General features: G+C 47.9%; 1 protein-coding gene across 1 annotated transcript; it reads left to right on the forward strand.

Annotated features, from left to right (window-relative positions):
* Positions 1-39: 39 nt before the first annotated feature.
* On the forward strand, positions 40-15,202 carry DNAJB11 (DnaJ heat shock protein family (Hsp40) member B11). The gene is made up of 10 exons (XM_056358046.1): positions 40-229; positions 363-519; positions 3,950-4,047; positions 5,137-5,269; positions 6,209-6,351; positions 6,883-6,965; positions 8,242-8,299; positions 9,872-9,983; positions 10,395-10,554; positions 14,802-15,202. The coding sequence occupies exons 1-10, from the start codon at positions 60-62 to the stop codon at positions 14,864-14,866; spliced, it is 1,179 nt and encodes a 392-aa protein (XP_056214021.1). The 5' UTR covers positions 40-59; the 3' UTR covers positions 14,867-15,202.
* Positions 15,203-16,271: the final 1,069 nt, after the last annotated feature.

Here is a 16,271-nt window from a genome sequence, read left to right on the forward strand (position 1 = left end):
CGGGGCTGCGCCGCGTTCCTATTGGCTGGCGGCCGTCAGCGGGCCCCGCTTCACTCCTAATGGTGGCCGGTCCGGGGCGGGTGGCTGCGGCGCTGCGGATCCGCCCGGAGAGCGCTGCTCCCTCTGCCCGCCGCCCGCCGGGCAGGCCGGGCCGCCGCGCCATGGCCCCGCGCTGGCTCGGCCGCCTCTGCCTCCTGCTTCTCTGCCTCTGCGGGGAGGCCGCCGCCGGGTGAGTGCGCCGGGCCGCGCCCCCGGGCCCGTGCCTCAGCGCCGGGCCGGGCCTCCCCACATCCCCGCCCCGGGCTCGGCGGCCGCGGCGCTGACGGGGCCCCGCTCCCTCCCTTCTCTCGCCCCCCCGGCAGGAGGGACTTCTACAAGATCCTGGGGGTCTCCCGCGGCGCCTCCATCAAGGACATCAAGAAGGCCTACCGGAAACTGGCGCTGCAGCTCCATCCCGACAGGAACCCCGACGACCCCCGGGCGCAGGAGAAGTTCCAGGACCTGGGGGCGGCCTACGAGGTGAGGCCGGGGGCCGCGGGGCACCCCCGCCCTGCTGTGGGCGCTACCGAGCCTCGCCGCGGGGCAGGGGGTGCCGAGGTCCGCCGCGGAGGGAGGGGTGAGGACGTGCCCCCCGTGGTAAGGAGCTCGGGGGGGGGGGCGCCCAGCTCTTCCCAGGCTGCGGAGGGGGTGTGTGGGGAACGGTGCTGCCAGCGTGAAGCTGAGCTTGGCCCGCGAGTAGTGCCGTGGAGCTTCGTCCTGTAACGCTCAGGGGAAGGAGAAGGGAGGGCCGCTTGGAAATGCGAGGGCCTTGCTGTAAGGCGTAGGTGGGCTGCATCCTCCTCTTTTTGTTGCATGAAGTTTCAGGCATTCTACCAAACAAAAAGCCATGGCAGAGAGGCTGCCGGGTTGAGCAAACAGCTCCTTCTGTTGGAGGACAATGAAAGAGCTTAGCTCACTTAAAAGAAAATGAAGGCACCCAGTTAAAGTTACCAAGTTATTTATTAATAGTTATTTGAGGAAGAAATAGAGTTGCCTCAGCTACGAGTATTGGCACAGGAGCAAGTGTCTATGTATGCAGTCTGGCTGCGAGTCTGAGCTGTTGGGACCGAAAAGGTGGTTGGCTTGCCCCTTAAAAGGTGTTAAGGTAGGAAAAATAGTTGTGGGTCAGTACACATGAGGATTCCTGTCGTTTCCATGATACTACAGTTGCATACAAATGATACCTGACACTAATAGCACAGTGTATTAGATAAATCACGTATAGATTATTTCATTAGCAGAGTGTTTTAAGTCAAAGCCTACTTTCTCTGCCATGTACATATGTGTTAATGCAGTTTAGGCAAGGTGATAGGATCTGTTTTGTCCACGTTCTCTGTCCTTTTTGTCTCCCTGCTGTCGCTGGTTTCCATCCGCTCCCGTAGTTCCCCACGGAGCAGAGAGCCCTGAAGGAAGATAGTGTTTCACCAGCAAGAATTTGTAGCAGTGATTCCACCTGGAGCTTGCCTGCCCTGGTGGACTGTTTGGGTGGGATGTTTGTGTCCTCTTTGAGGAGTCAAGCTTCAGAAGGGAAGGGTTTGTGTTCCTGCTGCAGTCCAGCGGTGGTGCTCAGCCTGCAGCTGTGGTGTAGCTCCTGCTCCCATCCTCGATGTTCATGTGCTCTTCAGATATGCAAATACAAAATAAATGAGGAAGTGAAAGAAACAGCTTGAAAGCATTCCTCTTTGGTCAGAAAGAAAACGCATAAACTCTATTTTTGTATCAGCTGGGACCTCTTTTTAGCAGACTTACCTATTCTTAAATACATTGGCTGAACTATCGCAGGGAGACCAGTGAACATAAAGAAATTCTTTTGCGGAAAAAAGTATTTGTTACCTGTCATTTGCAGTATCTGAAGGTGGATGCATGCGGTTTACTTCAAAGCTGTGAGCTTGATGTAGTTTCTGTGGGCTGGGATCTTGTCACATTTGACAGTACTTTATTCCCTGGAAGCATTTTTCTACCTCTTCACCGAGTCCTAGTTTATTTAAGTCTTTGCCATAGTAACAGTTGAGAGTACTCTTGCTATTAAAAACATTGGGGAGAAAATAGTTGTAAATCAAATCAGCAGGGAATGTGGTAGCCGGAGTAGGTGAATAGTAACTTTCATGAGCAGTGACTTGAGTCTGCCTCCCCCTAACCCCAGGGTATTATTGAAGCACAACAGTGTCCTTGTTCAGCATAAATTGTGGCGTTCTAGTGCTAACACAGACAATACCGCTGCAACATGCTCTTGCTGGGTGCTGGTGAAAATTAAGCTAAAAACCCTGCCTTCAGAGTCTCCTGTGCTCCTTGCTGAAGAGAGATCTATCAGAATACTGAAATCTGGTATTGATGGACATGGCTTTTAAAGAAGGTTTGGAAGGCATAACATTGGGATGTCCTGCAAGGTCCTTGTCTCTTTGTTTAGCCAGTACAGCTGGAAAGTCCTGCTAAACTAGCTACAAGATGCAGTGTGTCGATTTGATTGTTTTGAGCAAAAAGGAGCTAGAATTGGGTATCACTTAATCCGAACCTGGTTGCTTTTTGCCATAAAGCAACAGCCTCTGTGAGCAGTACTGCTGCTCAGGGTTTGGCTAGCTGACTATCTATAGCAAAGTCTTAAAAAAAAAAATAATGGTGGGGAAAGTAGGTTAATTAAACTACTGCGGTCTCCTTCATTTTAACAGCCAAAGTGATTTCCACCCTGCAGCTGTGTGGTCTGAACAGTAGTTTCAATTAGAAAGGAGACTGGTCCCATGCGAGGGACCCGAGACTCATCTGTGTGTCCTCATTAGTCTCAGGATGGTTCAGGGGTGGAGCTTCTGTGGGGTTTTTTCTAAGCTTGTCCACTGTGGTTGCTTTGCTTTAAAGGCAGCCTAACATAAAAAGAACTCTCTTCACAGTACTTGAAATTGTGTTCTCCAACAGCCTGCAGAAAGAAGGAAGTTAACAGAAAGGCAGATATTTTGTGTTTTTAATTCTCTTCCTGTTGCTCACAGTACAGGACTGTGCAGTACCTTACCGGAATAATTTTGCTCTGACACAAACAGATCACAGAATGGAAAGCTTATCCTGGTTTTAGGAAATGTGTATTTTAATGCAAAATCTGAAGAGACAAAGGGAGAGTTGAACTTTTATCTACTAGGTGAAACTAGTAAAGTCACTGTTGACTAGTTTTTATCATTTAGCCAGCTCCTCTGGCTGTTACTGCTTCTCCACCTGTTTGTGCTCCTTAGCCTTTTGAAAGCTAACCTGGCAATTTTAACCTTCCCAAATATGATCAACAGGGGAGGAAGGCTAAATGTGATTGGAAATTTTTGGGTCTCTGGGGCAGGAAAGAGCAAAGATCAATCCTTAGGCATTAAAATTGAAGCTTTACAGTCTTGAAAGTCATGCGTGTTGGGTTGTATTATTCTGCCTCAGCACTGAAGTCACTTCTAACTTTTGTTACCCTTAGAAATGAGGGCCAACATTCAAGCTGGTGCAGTTACTGTATTTGACAAGTTCAGCTTGGTAGGCAAGCTTGCCATCATTGCCAGTTGTTAAAAAATACCCATTTTGGGTGCTTGAAGAAAACTGAAAACCAGGAGTGGTATTAATGTGTTTGTGGTTTTTTTTTCCAGTGTCCTGCTTTGTAGAAACTGCTTTGAATTGTTCCCTCCGATTCCTTTTTAATCCTTAAGATAAACTCATACTTCTTATATTTTCTGCTGTTTTAATAAACTAATTGTACTTTTTATGGGTTTAAATGATAAATTTTTAACTTCGTAGCCCAGTGCAGCAAGCGAATTCTGGCCAGCGTTTCTGTAACATAAAGCATTGCTGCTTGTCCCCCAGTGAAGAGTACTGGTGAGCTTCCTCTTGGAGCCTTGTTTAAGTAACTGAGCTCAGCTGTGGGTGAGTGTCTTGTCTGCTTGCATCCCTCTGCCAGGTGCTGTCAGATGAGGAGAAGAGGAAGCAGTACGATGCCTATGGTGAGGAGGGCTTGAAGGATGGTCACCAGAGCTCCCATGGAGACATCTTCTCACAGTAAGGAGATCTTGCCGCTTTAAGCTGTTCTGCAGTTGGTGGTCTAATTCTGTGATGCTCGTGGATGTGTTTGGTTTAGGCAAATTCCATGTTAAGTTCTCTCACGCCGTCTGGAGGTACTGATCTGAAGTGACAGTAGAGAATTTGAAGAAATACACTTACAGTGGATATCCCATGTGCGCTTTTAGTTGTCTGTCTTGCATCAGTCCTTGCTTCAGGAGCAGTGAGCAGGAACCAATGGTGTCTTCCCACATAGGCAGCTCTGGCTCAGTTAGCAAGCTGCATTGCCAGTGTGTGTGATTTGTAAGGTGCTGCAGCTGCTTTAAACCTGTAGGAACTTTCTTGTGTTATCTGGTGTGTGATTAATGTTTGGGGGTCACTTTTTCTTTTGCAAGGTAATGCTGTAGTGACTTACACTACATTTCAGAGCAGCTGTAGAATTTGGATCATTAAAATCTGAAGGCATTTGCATGTGGCTCAGGTAGAATCCAATTTTCTGTTTGTGCCCCTTTGATTCTGCTAGGCACAAATTTACTAAACCAATTCCTGAAGTTGCCCATCTTGTGTAATCCTTCTGGATAAGAACTTGCACCGTCTGCTGGTCTGTTTTGAGGAAAAATATGCAGACTCACTAGGAAGTTTTTTCTCATCCCCCTCGTCTTCAAACTACTGAAAACCAACCTGCCAGCACTGACTTGCAGTGCCAGAGGTGAAGTGCTACACAGAGTTTGCACCTTGTGGTGATGGTAGCTGAGCGGCCGTGTAGTACGGAGAGGACTTCCTCAGGCAGTGGTCAGGTTCTGAGGTGTTGGCATTCAACTCCTGCTGCAAAACTTGTTTTCTTTAGTACAGAAAACTCTTCCAAAGTGACCATTTTGTTTGAAGGCATTAGGTTGTGTCCTGAGGGAGCAAACAGAGGTATCTGGATTTACTGTGGTGGTTTTGTACTGTGAGGAGGCTGTTTTGTACTCGGAGGAGGCTAGAAGCATTTGACAAGCAGCATGATGCTGCTGCCTTGGGTGGCTGTCTTCATCGGAGCCTCGCTTGATCAGAATTCCTTCCTGGATTAATTGATGTGCTTTACTCCAGCTTCTTCGGGGACTTTGGATTCATGTTTGGAGGTAACCCCCGCCAACAAGACCGGAACATTCCCCGAGGAAGCGACATCATTGTGGACCTGGAGGTTACACTGGAGGAGGTGTATTCAGGAAACTTCGTAGAAGTAAGTTTGCTCGCCTGTCGGTCTCTCCAGCGTGTTCTTAGGTTTGACATGCCTGGCCTGGCCACTGCTCAGGATAATACCTTCTCCCAAAGAACAGAACTAAAACGGATGCTTGTCTTCACAGTATCCGGCAGTGACAGCGGAGGATGTTGTGATGCTATTTGCTAGTAGTTAACTGAAGAAACAATACATTTATTCATGTTTGCTGTCTGGCAATTTCTCTGTAAAGGGATGTTTCTTGTGATAATAGCTTATTTACTGGCTGCGTGTGTCTGGCTGTAGCTTGCTTTTATTGCAGCAGCCAAACTGGAAAAAGGTGTAAGTGGCCCCTCTATGGAATTCAGTGATATTTGATGGGCCCATTCATAAGCCTCAAATTAATTTTGTAATTCTTGCAAAACCATGTTGAGGATTTTTCATAGTCTCTTTAAGGGGCCAAACATGTCACTGCAAATGTCTGGATTACATACTTGGCAAATGTATGGTGGTCTTTTTGATTATTTTTTTTAAGGAAGCTGCATTTCTGGTGCTGACAATCCCTGCTATTCCACATATTAGAATTTGTATTGATTGAGTTTGTGAGTGTCTGGGTAAATGGGAACTACAAATTTTGCCCTTGTGTGGGACAAGGAAACTATCCTAACGAAAGTGTGAAGGGTTTCATCCTAATGTTACCTTTCCTTTTTAGAAAGGTGTGCAGGAAAAAGAAAGGAAATGGTGACAGTGGTGTCGGAGAGTTTTTCGTGGTATTTAATGTATGATGAGCAAGAGATGGAAGGTGAAGACTGTTGTCAGAATGTTTTGCTGAGGCTGTTGAGCTGCTGTGAAGGCAGCACACAAAACCAAATCATGTTCAGGCTGCTTGAGCAATCCAGACCCTTGAGGCAACCCAGGAGTGCCAGCCTGTGTGTTGGTATCAACCTCTTCCTCTTCATGCAGGTTGTCAGGAACAAGCCAGTGGCAAGACAGGCACCTGGCAAACGGAAATGCAATTGCCGGCAGGAGATGAGGACCACCCAGTTGGGTCCTGGACGTTTCCAGATGACTCAAGAAGTTGTTTGTGATGAATGTCCAAATGTCAAGTGAGTTTTATGCTCTTACTGCTATATGGCTGTTTAATCAAAACTTGCCACTAGATGGAGGAAAGTGCCTGTACTACCAGTAATATCTGGGGAATGTGGAAACACTTAACAGGGGTTTCTCATTCCCAAGGAGCCAGTCTTTATTCTTGCAGTAGGGTTGGCCAGCTCTTGGATGTAGAGGTCCTCAATTTGCCCTTTCAGCCTTTTATTCCTTGAACAGTCAGTCATACTACAGTGGAAGTTCCACAACTAAATATGAATAATCAAAGCCAGGGAAGCCCAGTTTCCAGCTGGGAGCAGTTGGATGTGGAATACTGTGATGTAGTCATGCATTCAGATGCTGACACTGCATTTAGCTTAACTTTGCCCTCCCTACTAAATTAGTATCAGCGTACAAGAAATGCAGCACTCTTCCCTCTGTAGGTATGAACAAGGAGAGAGTGTGTGGTAACTTCTGGGAGTGTTCTCATTATGATGGTAACATAAGTAGGTGTTGAAAACTTAGTGCTTGCTTGCTCTTCCCCTTGGCAGGCTCGTGAATGAGGAGCGAACGCTAGAAGTGGAGATAGAGCCAGGCGTGCGGGATGGCATGGAGTATCCCTTCATTGGCGAAGGTATGTTATGTGGGTGCTGCCCTGCTGCTCAGCTTTGACTTGCTCCTTTTCAGTCATACGAGGCTGGTCTTTGTGGCAGTTAATAGCTAAACAGCAATAATGGCTGTAAATTTGACTTAGGACGTTCCAATCAAATCTGTCGCTATCTGAACCCTTCAAGCCCCACGCTGGGCACCAGAAAGGACTGCTGTGGTTTGACCTCAGCCAGCAGATAAGCCCTATGCAGCCCCTTGCTCCCTCTCCCTGGTGGGATGGAGAAGAGCATCAGAAGAGTAAAAATGAGGAAAACTGCTTTTATCTCAACAGTGAGTTAATAGGTAAAGCAAAAGCTTTGCACACAAGCAAAATAAAACTTAATTCACTCACCACTTCCCATGGGTGCACAGGTGTTCAGCCATCGCCAGGACAGCAGGGCTCCATAACACCTAATGGTTACATCACTCCAAACATCCTCCACTACTTCTTCCCCCAGCTTTATATGCTGAGCGTGACATCGTATGGGATATCCCGTCAGTCAGCTGTCCCAGCTGTGTCACCTCCCAACTCCTTCTGCACCCCCAGCCGCCTCGCGGGTGGGATGGGGTGAGAGGCAGAAAAGGCCTTGACTGTGTGTAAGTGCTGCTCAGCAGTAAGAAAAAAAATCCCTGAATTATCAACACTGTTTCCAGCACAAGTCCAAAATGTAGCCCTGTACCAGCTACTATGCAGAAAATTGGCTGTATCCCAGCTCAAGCCAGCACAGCAATGGAAGTGCCCGAGCCCTGCACTGGGTGACTGATCGGCATGTGTTCCTGTAAGTGCTGTGTCCCCTGTGTGCTGCTGAAATCCAGGAGCATACTCATTGCTAAGTCTGGAGAGCGCTCTGAGTTCCACTCACTTTGTTGGTACTGGGGGTGCACAAAAAAAAAAAAAAAAAAACACCAAAACTCTAAATCTGAGGTTTCAGATACCCTTCTACTCAAAAATTCTGTTCCAGGCTTGACTATGTGAAGGAATCCCTTCTGCCTGAGGAGATGAAGTCCTTCAATAAGTAAAGGACATCATTAACATGCAGGTCTTTCAGAACAGTGGAGTGGTATGAGCTTATTGAGACAATACTCAGAAAGTTCTAGGCTCTTTAATAATGGATATGTGTAGGCAGGGGTTAGTCATGTAAAGATCAATTAATTATTTTTTCCTCAAACACAACGTGCAGCTCACATGTTAAATATGCTGCTTGTTTCTTAGTTGTTACTAACTAGCTCCTTTAAACAGAGCTTTCCTTTCTTTTTCACAGGTGAGCCCCACGTGGATGGGGAGCCAGGTGATTTGCGCTTCAGAATAAAAGTTCTTAAGTAAGTAACTGGCCTAGTTTGGCCACTCTCTCTTTCTCTCTTTACTCTAAAGGAAGATTACAAGCAAATTTCTGGCCCAGTGTTGCCTCTTTGACTAGCATGCAACTTGCCCTTCAGCACAGCCAGTGCAGCCAGGGCTCTGGTACTCAGGGCTGTGCAGGATGTTCAGCCCTGGTGGTGCTGGAGTGGAGTATTCACCACTGTTAAGATGCTGCAATAAGTCCATTTGTATTTACTTTGGCTTGAATTCTGGCACGCATTAGTAGCTCCTTGTGTGAATCACATGAAATATCTCCTTTTTCCATAAATATACTATCTCCCTATCATAAGGAAATGAACTACTAAAAAAATTGAGTCACAACTTCTTGACACACCTCACCACTCACTGCCCTAGAAATAGAAAGGTTATTTAGTAGTATATCTCTTGTGCAGGAAAATGAAGCTTAACTTCATTTGTTCTTTACTTCCTATCTGATTTGTGAATTCTCCAAATTCACAAATAAAGGGAAGGAAGCTAGAGGACCTATTTCCCCTATGAGGAAGTGTAGTGGGTTTGCATGGCAAGGTTTTGGTAGTGGGGGGGGCTACAGAGGTAGCCTCTATGAGAAGATGCCAGAAGCTTCTTCCCCCATGTCCAATGGAGCCAATGCCAGCCAGCTCCGTGACAGACCTGCTGCTGGCCAAGGGAGAGCACATCTGCAATGGTGGTAGCGCCTCTGTGATAGCGTGTTAAGAAGGGGGGGAAAAAAAATCTGCAGCAGTGAGAGAAAGAAGTGAGACTATGTGAGAGCAACAACTGCAGACACGAAGGTCAGCGCAGGAGGAGGCAGGACGTGCTGCAGGCACCGGAGCAGAGATTCCCCTGCAGCCTGTGGGGAAGACCCTGGTGAGGCAGCCTGTCCCCCTCAGCCCGTGATTGTTAACAGTGGAGCAGATCTCCACCTGCAGCCCATGGAGGACCCCACGCTGGAGCAGGGGGATGCCCGAAGGAGGCGGTGACCCAAGGGAAGCCTGCACTGAAGCAGGTTTGCTGGCAGGACTTGTGACCCCCATGGGGTCCTCATGCCGGAGCAGTGCATTCCTGAAGGGCTGTGCCCTGTGGAAGAGACCCACGGTGGAGCAGTGTGTGTAGAACTGCAGCTTGTGGAAAGGACTCATTAGGAAAGTTCATGGAGAGCTGTCTCCTGTAGGAGGGACCCTGTGCTAGAGCAGGGGAAGAGTGTGAGGAGGAAGGAGCAGCAGAAACAATGTGTGATGATTTGATCATAACCTCCATTTCCCATTCCTCTACGTCGATCAGGGGGAAGAGGTAGAGAAACTGGGAACTAAGCTAAGCCTGGGAAGAAGGGAGGGGTCAGGGGAAGGTGTTATTCTGATTGGAATGGTAATAAACTAATTTTTCCCAAGTCAAGTCTGTTTTGCCCATAACAGTAATTGCTGAGTGATCTCCCTCTCCTTATCTCAACCCATGAGCCTTTTGTTGTTTTCTCTCCCCTGTCCTTTTGAGGAAGGGAGTGGTAGAGTGGCTTTGCTGGGCACCTGGCATTCATCAAAAGTCTCTTAATTCCACAGGCACCCAGTCTTTGAAAGAAGGGGCGATGACTTGTATACAAACGTGACAATCTCGCTGGTCGAGGCACTTACAGGCTTTGAAATGGATATTGCCCACTTGGATGGGCACAAGGTGAGGCAAAGGTTTGCTTTCTTGCTGTGTGTAAACAAAATTTAACTGCAGGTCTTCTGTGCTGAGGGTTAGCTCTCTTGGGGTCTGTGCAGCTGCTGATTGCACACAGGATCTCCTCTGCTAGAGACTTCCAGACCAGTTCCTGTGGAGCCAAAAGAGACTCTGTACCAGGGGTGCACAGTCTGGGTCGTAGTTCCAGGCTGCCACAGCAGTTACTGCATGTGTTGTCTTGGGTGCTGTTGGTTCTGGCATGTGTCCTGGCAGTAATACTGCCTAGACACCTTGAATATCACTGACTTTGGTGAAGAGTCAGTTTCAGTTGAAGCTTTCCAGTAGGTTGGAAATGGCATTGGAGTATTGGGATATACACACAGAACACGTGCAATGTTCTGCTCTTTCTTTTGTCTCTAGGTTCACGTTGCTCGGGATAAAATTACAAAACCCGGGGCCAAACTGTGGAAGAAAGGAGAAGGTCTTCCAAATTTTGATAACAATAATATCAAAGGCTCACTAATAATAACGTTTGATGTGGAGTTCCCCAAAGAGCAACTGACAAACGAACAGCGGGAAGGTGAGTGTTGTAAAGCTCTGTGCTGGCAGCGGGCTGCACAGACCTCTCACCAAAGCTGATAAGAAGTTGGCACGATGGGACCAGTGGCCTGCAGCAGTCGGAAGAGGCTCTGCTTTCCCCATGCCCCTTGTACAACATAACACAGTTGGCCGATGCCCTGTGATTAACTTCCATTTCCCTTTGAAGCAAGTGAGCTTGGCTGCTGCGGTTGTAGGGAGCCAGATTAGGCTGGGATGTGCCACTGCTGGGACGTAGCACTTGGCAGATTTGCAGGTGCTTTGTTTTGTAGCTGGCCATCTGTCTGAACTGAAAGACTTGCTGGGCTTAGCCTCTGTCTGCTTTGCCTCGGCTGGAATGGGATCACAAGCGGTTTTCCAACCCCTGCTACTTTCTTGGGAGGCAAGACTTTTGAAAATGCCTCCACTGTCAAGGGTAAAGAGTGTCATGCAGCATCAGAAGGATTGTTCCTCTCTGTGTCTCCTACCCTGAGCGCTTTATGGCTGTATAGGGAAGAAGCGTGCAATGCAGGTATTTCATAGGGAGAAATCCGCGTCTCTGCTTCAGTGCTGAAATGGAAACTTCATGAACTATGTAGAAATCCTATAACTGACGGGAGGGTAGATACTACTAGCTGGAAACTCCTCTTCACTTCAGCCACCTCTGCAGTAGGTTCTGCTGCTCTGCACAAGGCGTCAGAGTAGGCATTGAGGGCCCCATCCTCTGCTATGGGGCAAAGAAGTTCTTGGGATGGACCAGTGCAGCTCATCAGAAAATCCCCATCCCCAGAACTTCTTCCTGCTGGTCAGGGCTATCATACTTTCTTCTGCTGCTCTTTTGTGGAATCTGGCAGCTGTCCTGGTGGAATGAGGCAGATGCAGAGCTTTCCTGGACTCTCCGAAGTTTGTAGAGGGAAGCCAAGCCCTCGGAGGGCTTTTCTCAGCCCTGTGGCATGTACTGCTGCATTGGCCACACTGCTACTGCCACTTGGAGCTCAGTTGGTAGCTGCAGCTACTGATTCATGTTCTGTGGCTCTTCCTGCTGCTGTTTGGGCTGTGAGGGCTGTGCTTTGAGGGGACCTGTTTTGTGTTTTGACCCCTGTGCTTTCCCGCTTGTTGCAAGCATGTTGTGCCCGGTGAGGGCTGCAGGACACACTGACCACATCGGTGTAAGGTCTCATTCCAGGCTCTGCTGCCCTTCTTGAACCTCCCTCCATAAGGGGACAGCACCTTGCAGACAGACATGAGGTTATTCCAGCTGTTGCTCTTGACAGTTTAAGCAGACTGGACAAGGAGCAGTGACAGAAGCCCCTGTGTTTGTGAAAGTTACTCACACGCCTTTATGGATATCCCAGGAACAAAGAGATGATTGTACAGGCACGAGCATGTTCAGGCACAGGGCTTTTGGGTGTTTCACTCCCTCCTAAAGCAATTCCACACTTCCTAGAGGAAGGTGACTGGGTAGGCAGTCAGATGCATTACTGTGTGCTAGAATATCTCCAAACATCCAGTTGTTTAAAGAGTTTTATGAGGGAATAGGTCTATTCATGTTGCGTGGCAGCAGTTCAGTGTACACATGCAAAAGGACACTAGGCTTCAGAATTCAAAACATCCCTTTTTTCTTATTGTTGGCCGTAGTCCTAATTTCTTATCATAACCATACGTACAGCTCCGAGGGCAGTCAGGAGATACTCTGACTCAGAGAGCACCACTCTGGTCAATCTAAGCTGTAGAGTCAGAGAAATAATATGCTTGCTTTTGTGCTAGTGTGACATCAGGGAATTTATTGCCTGTTGATTGGAGGTGACTTTCTCTTTGACATATCTCTCGTTCTTCTCTAGTGAGACTTGTGGTTTGTCTGTTTTGGAGCTTTGGATCCCGTGCTTTAACTCTGGAGCGTTTAGCCTAACAGCAGGCAGCGTAATGCCCAGGCTGTATTGTAACCTGTCATCTGTTGGTGATGTCAGAAAAATCTCAAAGTTGGCTCTAGTAAAAAAAAAAAAATGCCTGAGGTGCAGTAGCACCAAATGTCAGGATTCCTGGCCGGAATTCCTGATTGGACATCAGATATGTGTTGGTGTATCCTGTACACAGACTGGGTATCCTTCAGGCCAGCAGGCAGCTGTCTAGAGCTAGCCAGCAGGAAGTGAGATACGGGGCTGGTGCTAATCACATTTTCTTTTCAGGGTTACCGGAGCACACCTTTCTCCAGCTAAGGCCTTCCTTTCAAAGAACTACACTTCCAGGAGGCACATCCTCTTACCCATCAGCCAGGAAGTGGCTTGCAGCCACCTCTGGCTGCGGTGGGGACCTGAACTTGCCTTGCGCTCCCCTGGAGAGCAACCTACCCGTAATGAGTACCAGCTCCTGCACGGGGGCTCACTTCACCCTGCTGTTGAGGATTTTTCTGAATGCAGAAAAGAGTTCAGGGTTCTTTGGCCAGCAAGCAAGAAGCATGAATAGTTCTTGCCTGCCAGAGAGCTGTTTTAATTCCAGTTACTACTTCCAGGACAGTTTTCCAGTATTTCAACAGAGCTGCTGTGACCCTTATGCATCAAATCACTGGTCTGAAAGGACGGTACTGTTTGTAGCCAAATAATTTAAAGGTAGACAAGCAGAACGAGGTTTGCAGGAAGACATGCTCTCTTCTAGCTAGATTTCCTGAAGAAGAGCTTGTATGCCTGAAAAGTTAGGGGGGGGTCGGGGTTCTGCAGAAGTAAATTGGTTGACTCAATTACTGATCCTCCCTCTCCATGCCTATGTACCTCACTTAAATATCACCATTATTGTTAAATTTTTCTAGCCAGCCTAACCTGACCTGTTATACAAACGTGTACAGTATGACACCGTGACTGGCTTCAGTGGAGCAGCAGAGCAAGCTGAACTGAGGCAGGACGACAATCCTGTCGTCTGTCACGCTGAGGTGCAAGCAAGCTGCCTGTGTGCTTTGTTGCAAGACTGATGCTGTTTTGGGGACACCCAACAGCAGAATTATAGCAGTTTAGCTTTATTTTTTTTAGTAGTATTGTTGTTTGAAAGTTACCCATGGTATGGGGAGTTTTCCTCTCTGTTTTGGGTCTTGACAGCTCCTTCTTGGGCTCAATGGTTTCTGGTGCTGGTCCGAGGCAGTGGGTGTCCTGGCAGCATGTGACCAGGCTGACTTTGAAGAGGGAGTCCCTTACGATTATCTCTGAAAAAAGTGTGACACATTTGTTCTTGCCGGTCCTGCTTCCTCTGTTTTGTATGGATTTGCCCTTTAAGTAACAGTGAGGACCTGCCAGTCTTGTCCTGAAGGTGCTGACTTTAACGTGCTTTTTTTAACCGTACTTTGTACGTTAAGAGCTGACTCACTCCTACCCTGTTCTGGTAAGCACTTGATACTGATAGGACCTGGAGGTGACAGTTCTTTGAACCGTTTTATGAACGGCCTTTCAGGGGTGGGGAAGATGGTATTTGAAAAGTCACCTAGAGCCCTTTGTAAAACCGTGGGTTTCCAAAAAAAAAAAATATTTTCAGGCCTTCAGTGGGATACTTAAGCCCACAGATAAGTTTGCTTGCCTTGCCTTAAGCGACTACTTCTAGTGGACAGCAGTGTCCTCGGGCACCACGTACCAGTGTGAAAGGCTCTGCTTTCTAATTACTGTGATGTGGCTGCTGTAGCTGCAAGTCCAGAAGGACCCAAAGCACGCATGGCACTCCTGAGCTGGCTGCTGGCCCGTTTCTCTTGGGCTGTGAGGCAGCCTGGGGAGATGAGCTGTCTGAATTAGACTCTGGAAATACCCAGCAAGTTGTCATTGCATTTGTGCTTAAAATGACAAGATTATTGTCAACTTCCAACAGCAGAGCAGCTCTGGGAGTTGCCTTTATCCCTTGCAGAGCTCTGAGAATCTTGAGGTGTTGCACTGGGCTTTGAGTTTGTAGCAGAGGCTTTCTCCCTGCAATGGCTGGCCTCGTACGGCCCTGAGAGCATGGGAAAGCACCGTTAAAGCCTCGCTAACCTGTCTCTCCTTGTAGGAGTGCTGAAGGAGCAGGAGTAAAGCTGTCTCGCCACAGGGTTTGAGGGGGATTTTTCCTTTCTCTTTAATGATGCTCTTAGAGTACCTGTTTAGGCTTTATTCAGGTATGTGGGCTCAGCCTTGAAAGGCTGGTACCCCAGGGCCTAGAGCCAGATGTGTAAATGCAACAGGAACAGCAAGTGCAGAGTTGTCCTCCTGTCTGTGCTGTGCAGTAATGTTTTCCTTTCTCTTGCAGGTCTCAAACAGCTGTTGAAACAAGGATCGGTGCAGAAGGTGTACAATGGATTGCAGGGCTATTGATGTGTGGGGAAAGTTGGACTTAACTGAAAATGAAAAGTCAGATTTTTTTGCAGTCTTTTCTCCTGCCCACTGTAGAATGGAAAAGAGGGAGGGTGGGGCAATTGTTGAGCTATATATAATTTTTTCTTTGTAAATGGTGGAAGTGCTCACACAAGTTGGGAAATACTACCCTTTTCAGGACATAACTGGTGCTGCCTATCATGTTCCACGTCCTGGAACAACATGCTCCTTGAGCAGAAAAAAAAAAAAGGTGGGGAAAGGAGTTTTAAATTCCACACAGATTGGAATTCCTGGTTTTTAAATATATTTTGATGTGACTTTTCTTGACCATCTCAACATACTTTCATAGCTTCTCCTGCTTTTTACGTCCTTTGTGTCAGTCTCTTCTGAGTTTCTGTTTTGTTGGTTTTGTTGGGGTTTTTTTGTAATCCCAGCCCTTCCTCCCCTTCCCCTCTGAGTCCAGAGTGTGGTATTGTTTCAGAGTCTGTGTTTCTGGGGCAGGAGTACGGGTGCTGTTGGGAGTGGACTGGCAGGAGGTCCTTCACGGGCTATGTTGGGCCCCTCACACGGCTGGGAAAGCAGAGGGAGAGAGTCTCTTAAGGCACCTGTGGGCTCTTAACTACCAAGTAGTCCTCGTGTCCCAAAAGTTAACGCTTGGTTTTTAAAGTTGAAGTCACAACAGCTTAGCAAAGACTCCTCAGACTTCCACGGTGGGGTTTGGGGAAACAATGGGAGTGGCTCCTTGTGGCCTTGGTTCTTCCTCGTTGCCCCCAAACATAACAAGTTGTCTGGAAAAGTTCACTTACCTCCTGCACTCTGTCCTCTGTGAGGACGGGTGAAGCTAACAGCACAGAAATAAAGATGTTTGAGTTGGAATGGCAAAAGCTACCTGGTTATGTGTGTCAGCAGCCCTTACCCTGGGACAGCTGCGAGTCGTTGGACTAACAAGGACCGGTCCCTTCGGTGAGGTAAGCCACGAGCTGCTGTAAAGGGTGAGACTACAGCTGCTAATATCAGGCAAAGCTCTAGCTGCTTTGTTTGAACTGGGGGCTGGTAACCTGGCAGGGAGGTGCCTGTGCTGCTCTGGTCTCTGTTGTGAAGACCCTCGTGCTTTAAGCACCCCCGCCAGAGACTCGTCTCCTTGTTCTTCAGGAATGGTAGCTGAACAATTCCTCAGGTGCCTGTCAGACTTGTACTTCGCTGTGACAGGGATGTAGGCAGTGAGAGAAATGAGTCAGTTGTTCACGTAGGATGGTGTTCTGTTTCCCTGGGGGCTTTTAGGGGCTATAAAGTGGGATTCTTACCGCTGCTGCCTTGTACCTCATCCCCTGCCTGGGAAGTGGATGGGATCAGTTTTCTCTATGTGGAAATGTTTGCCAGGGAGCAGCAGCATGAGACTCAAGGT

This window comes from Falco biarmicus, chromosome 13 (genome assembly GCF_023638135.1).
Source record: "Falco biarmicus isolate bFalBia1 chromosome 13, bFalBia1.pri, whole genome shotgun sequence".
NCBI lineage: Eukaryota > Metazoa > Chordata > Aves > Falconiformes > Falconidae > Falco > Falco biarmicus.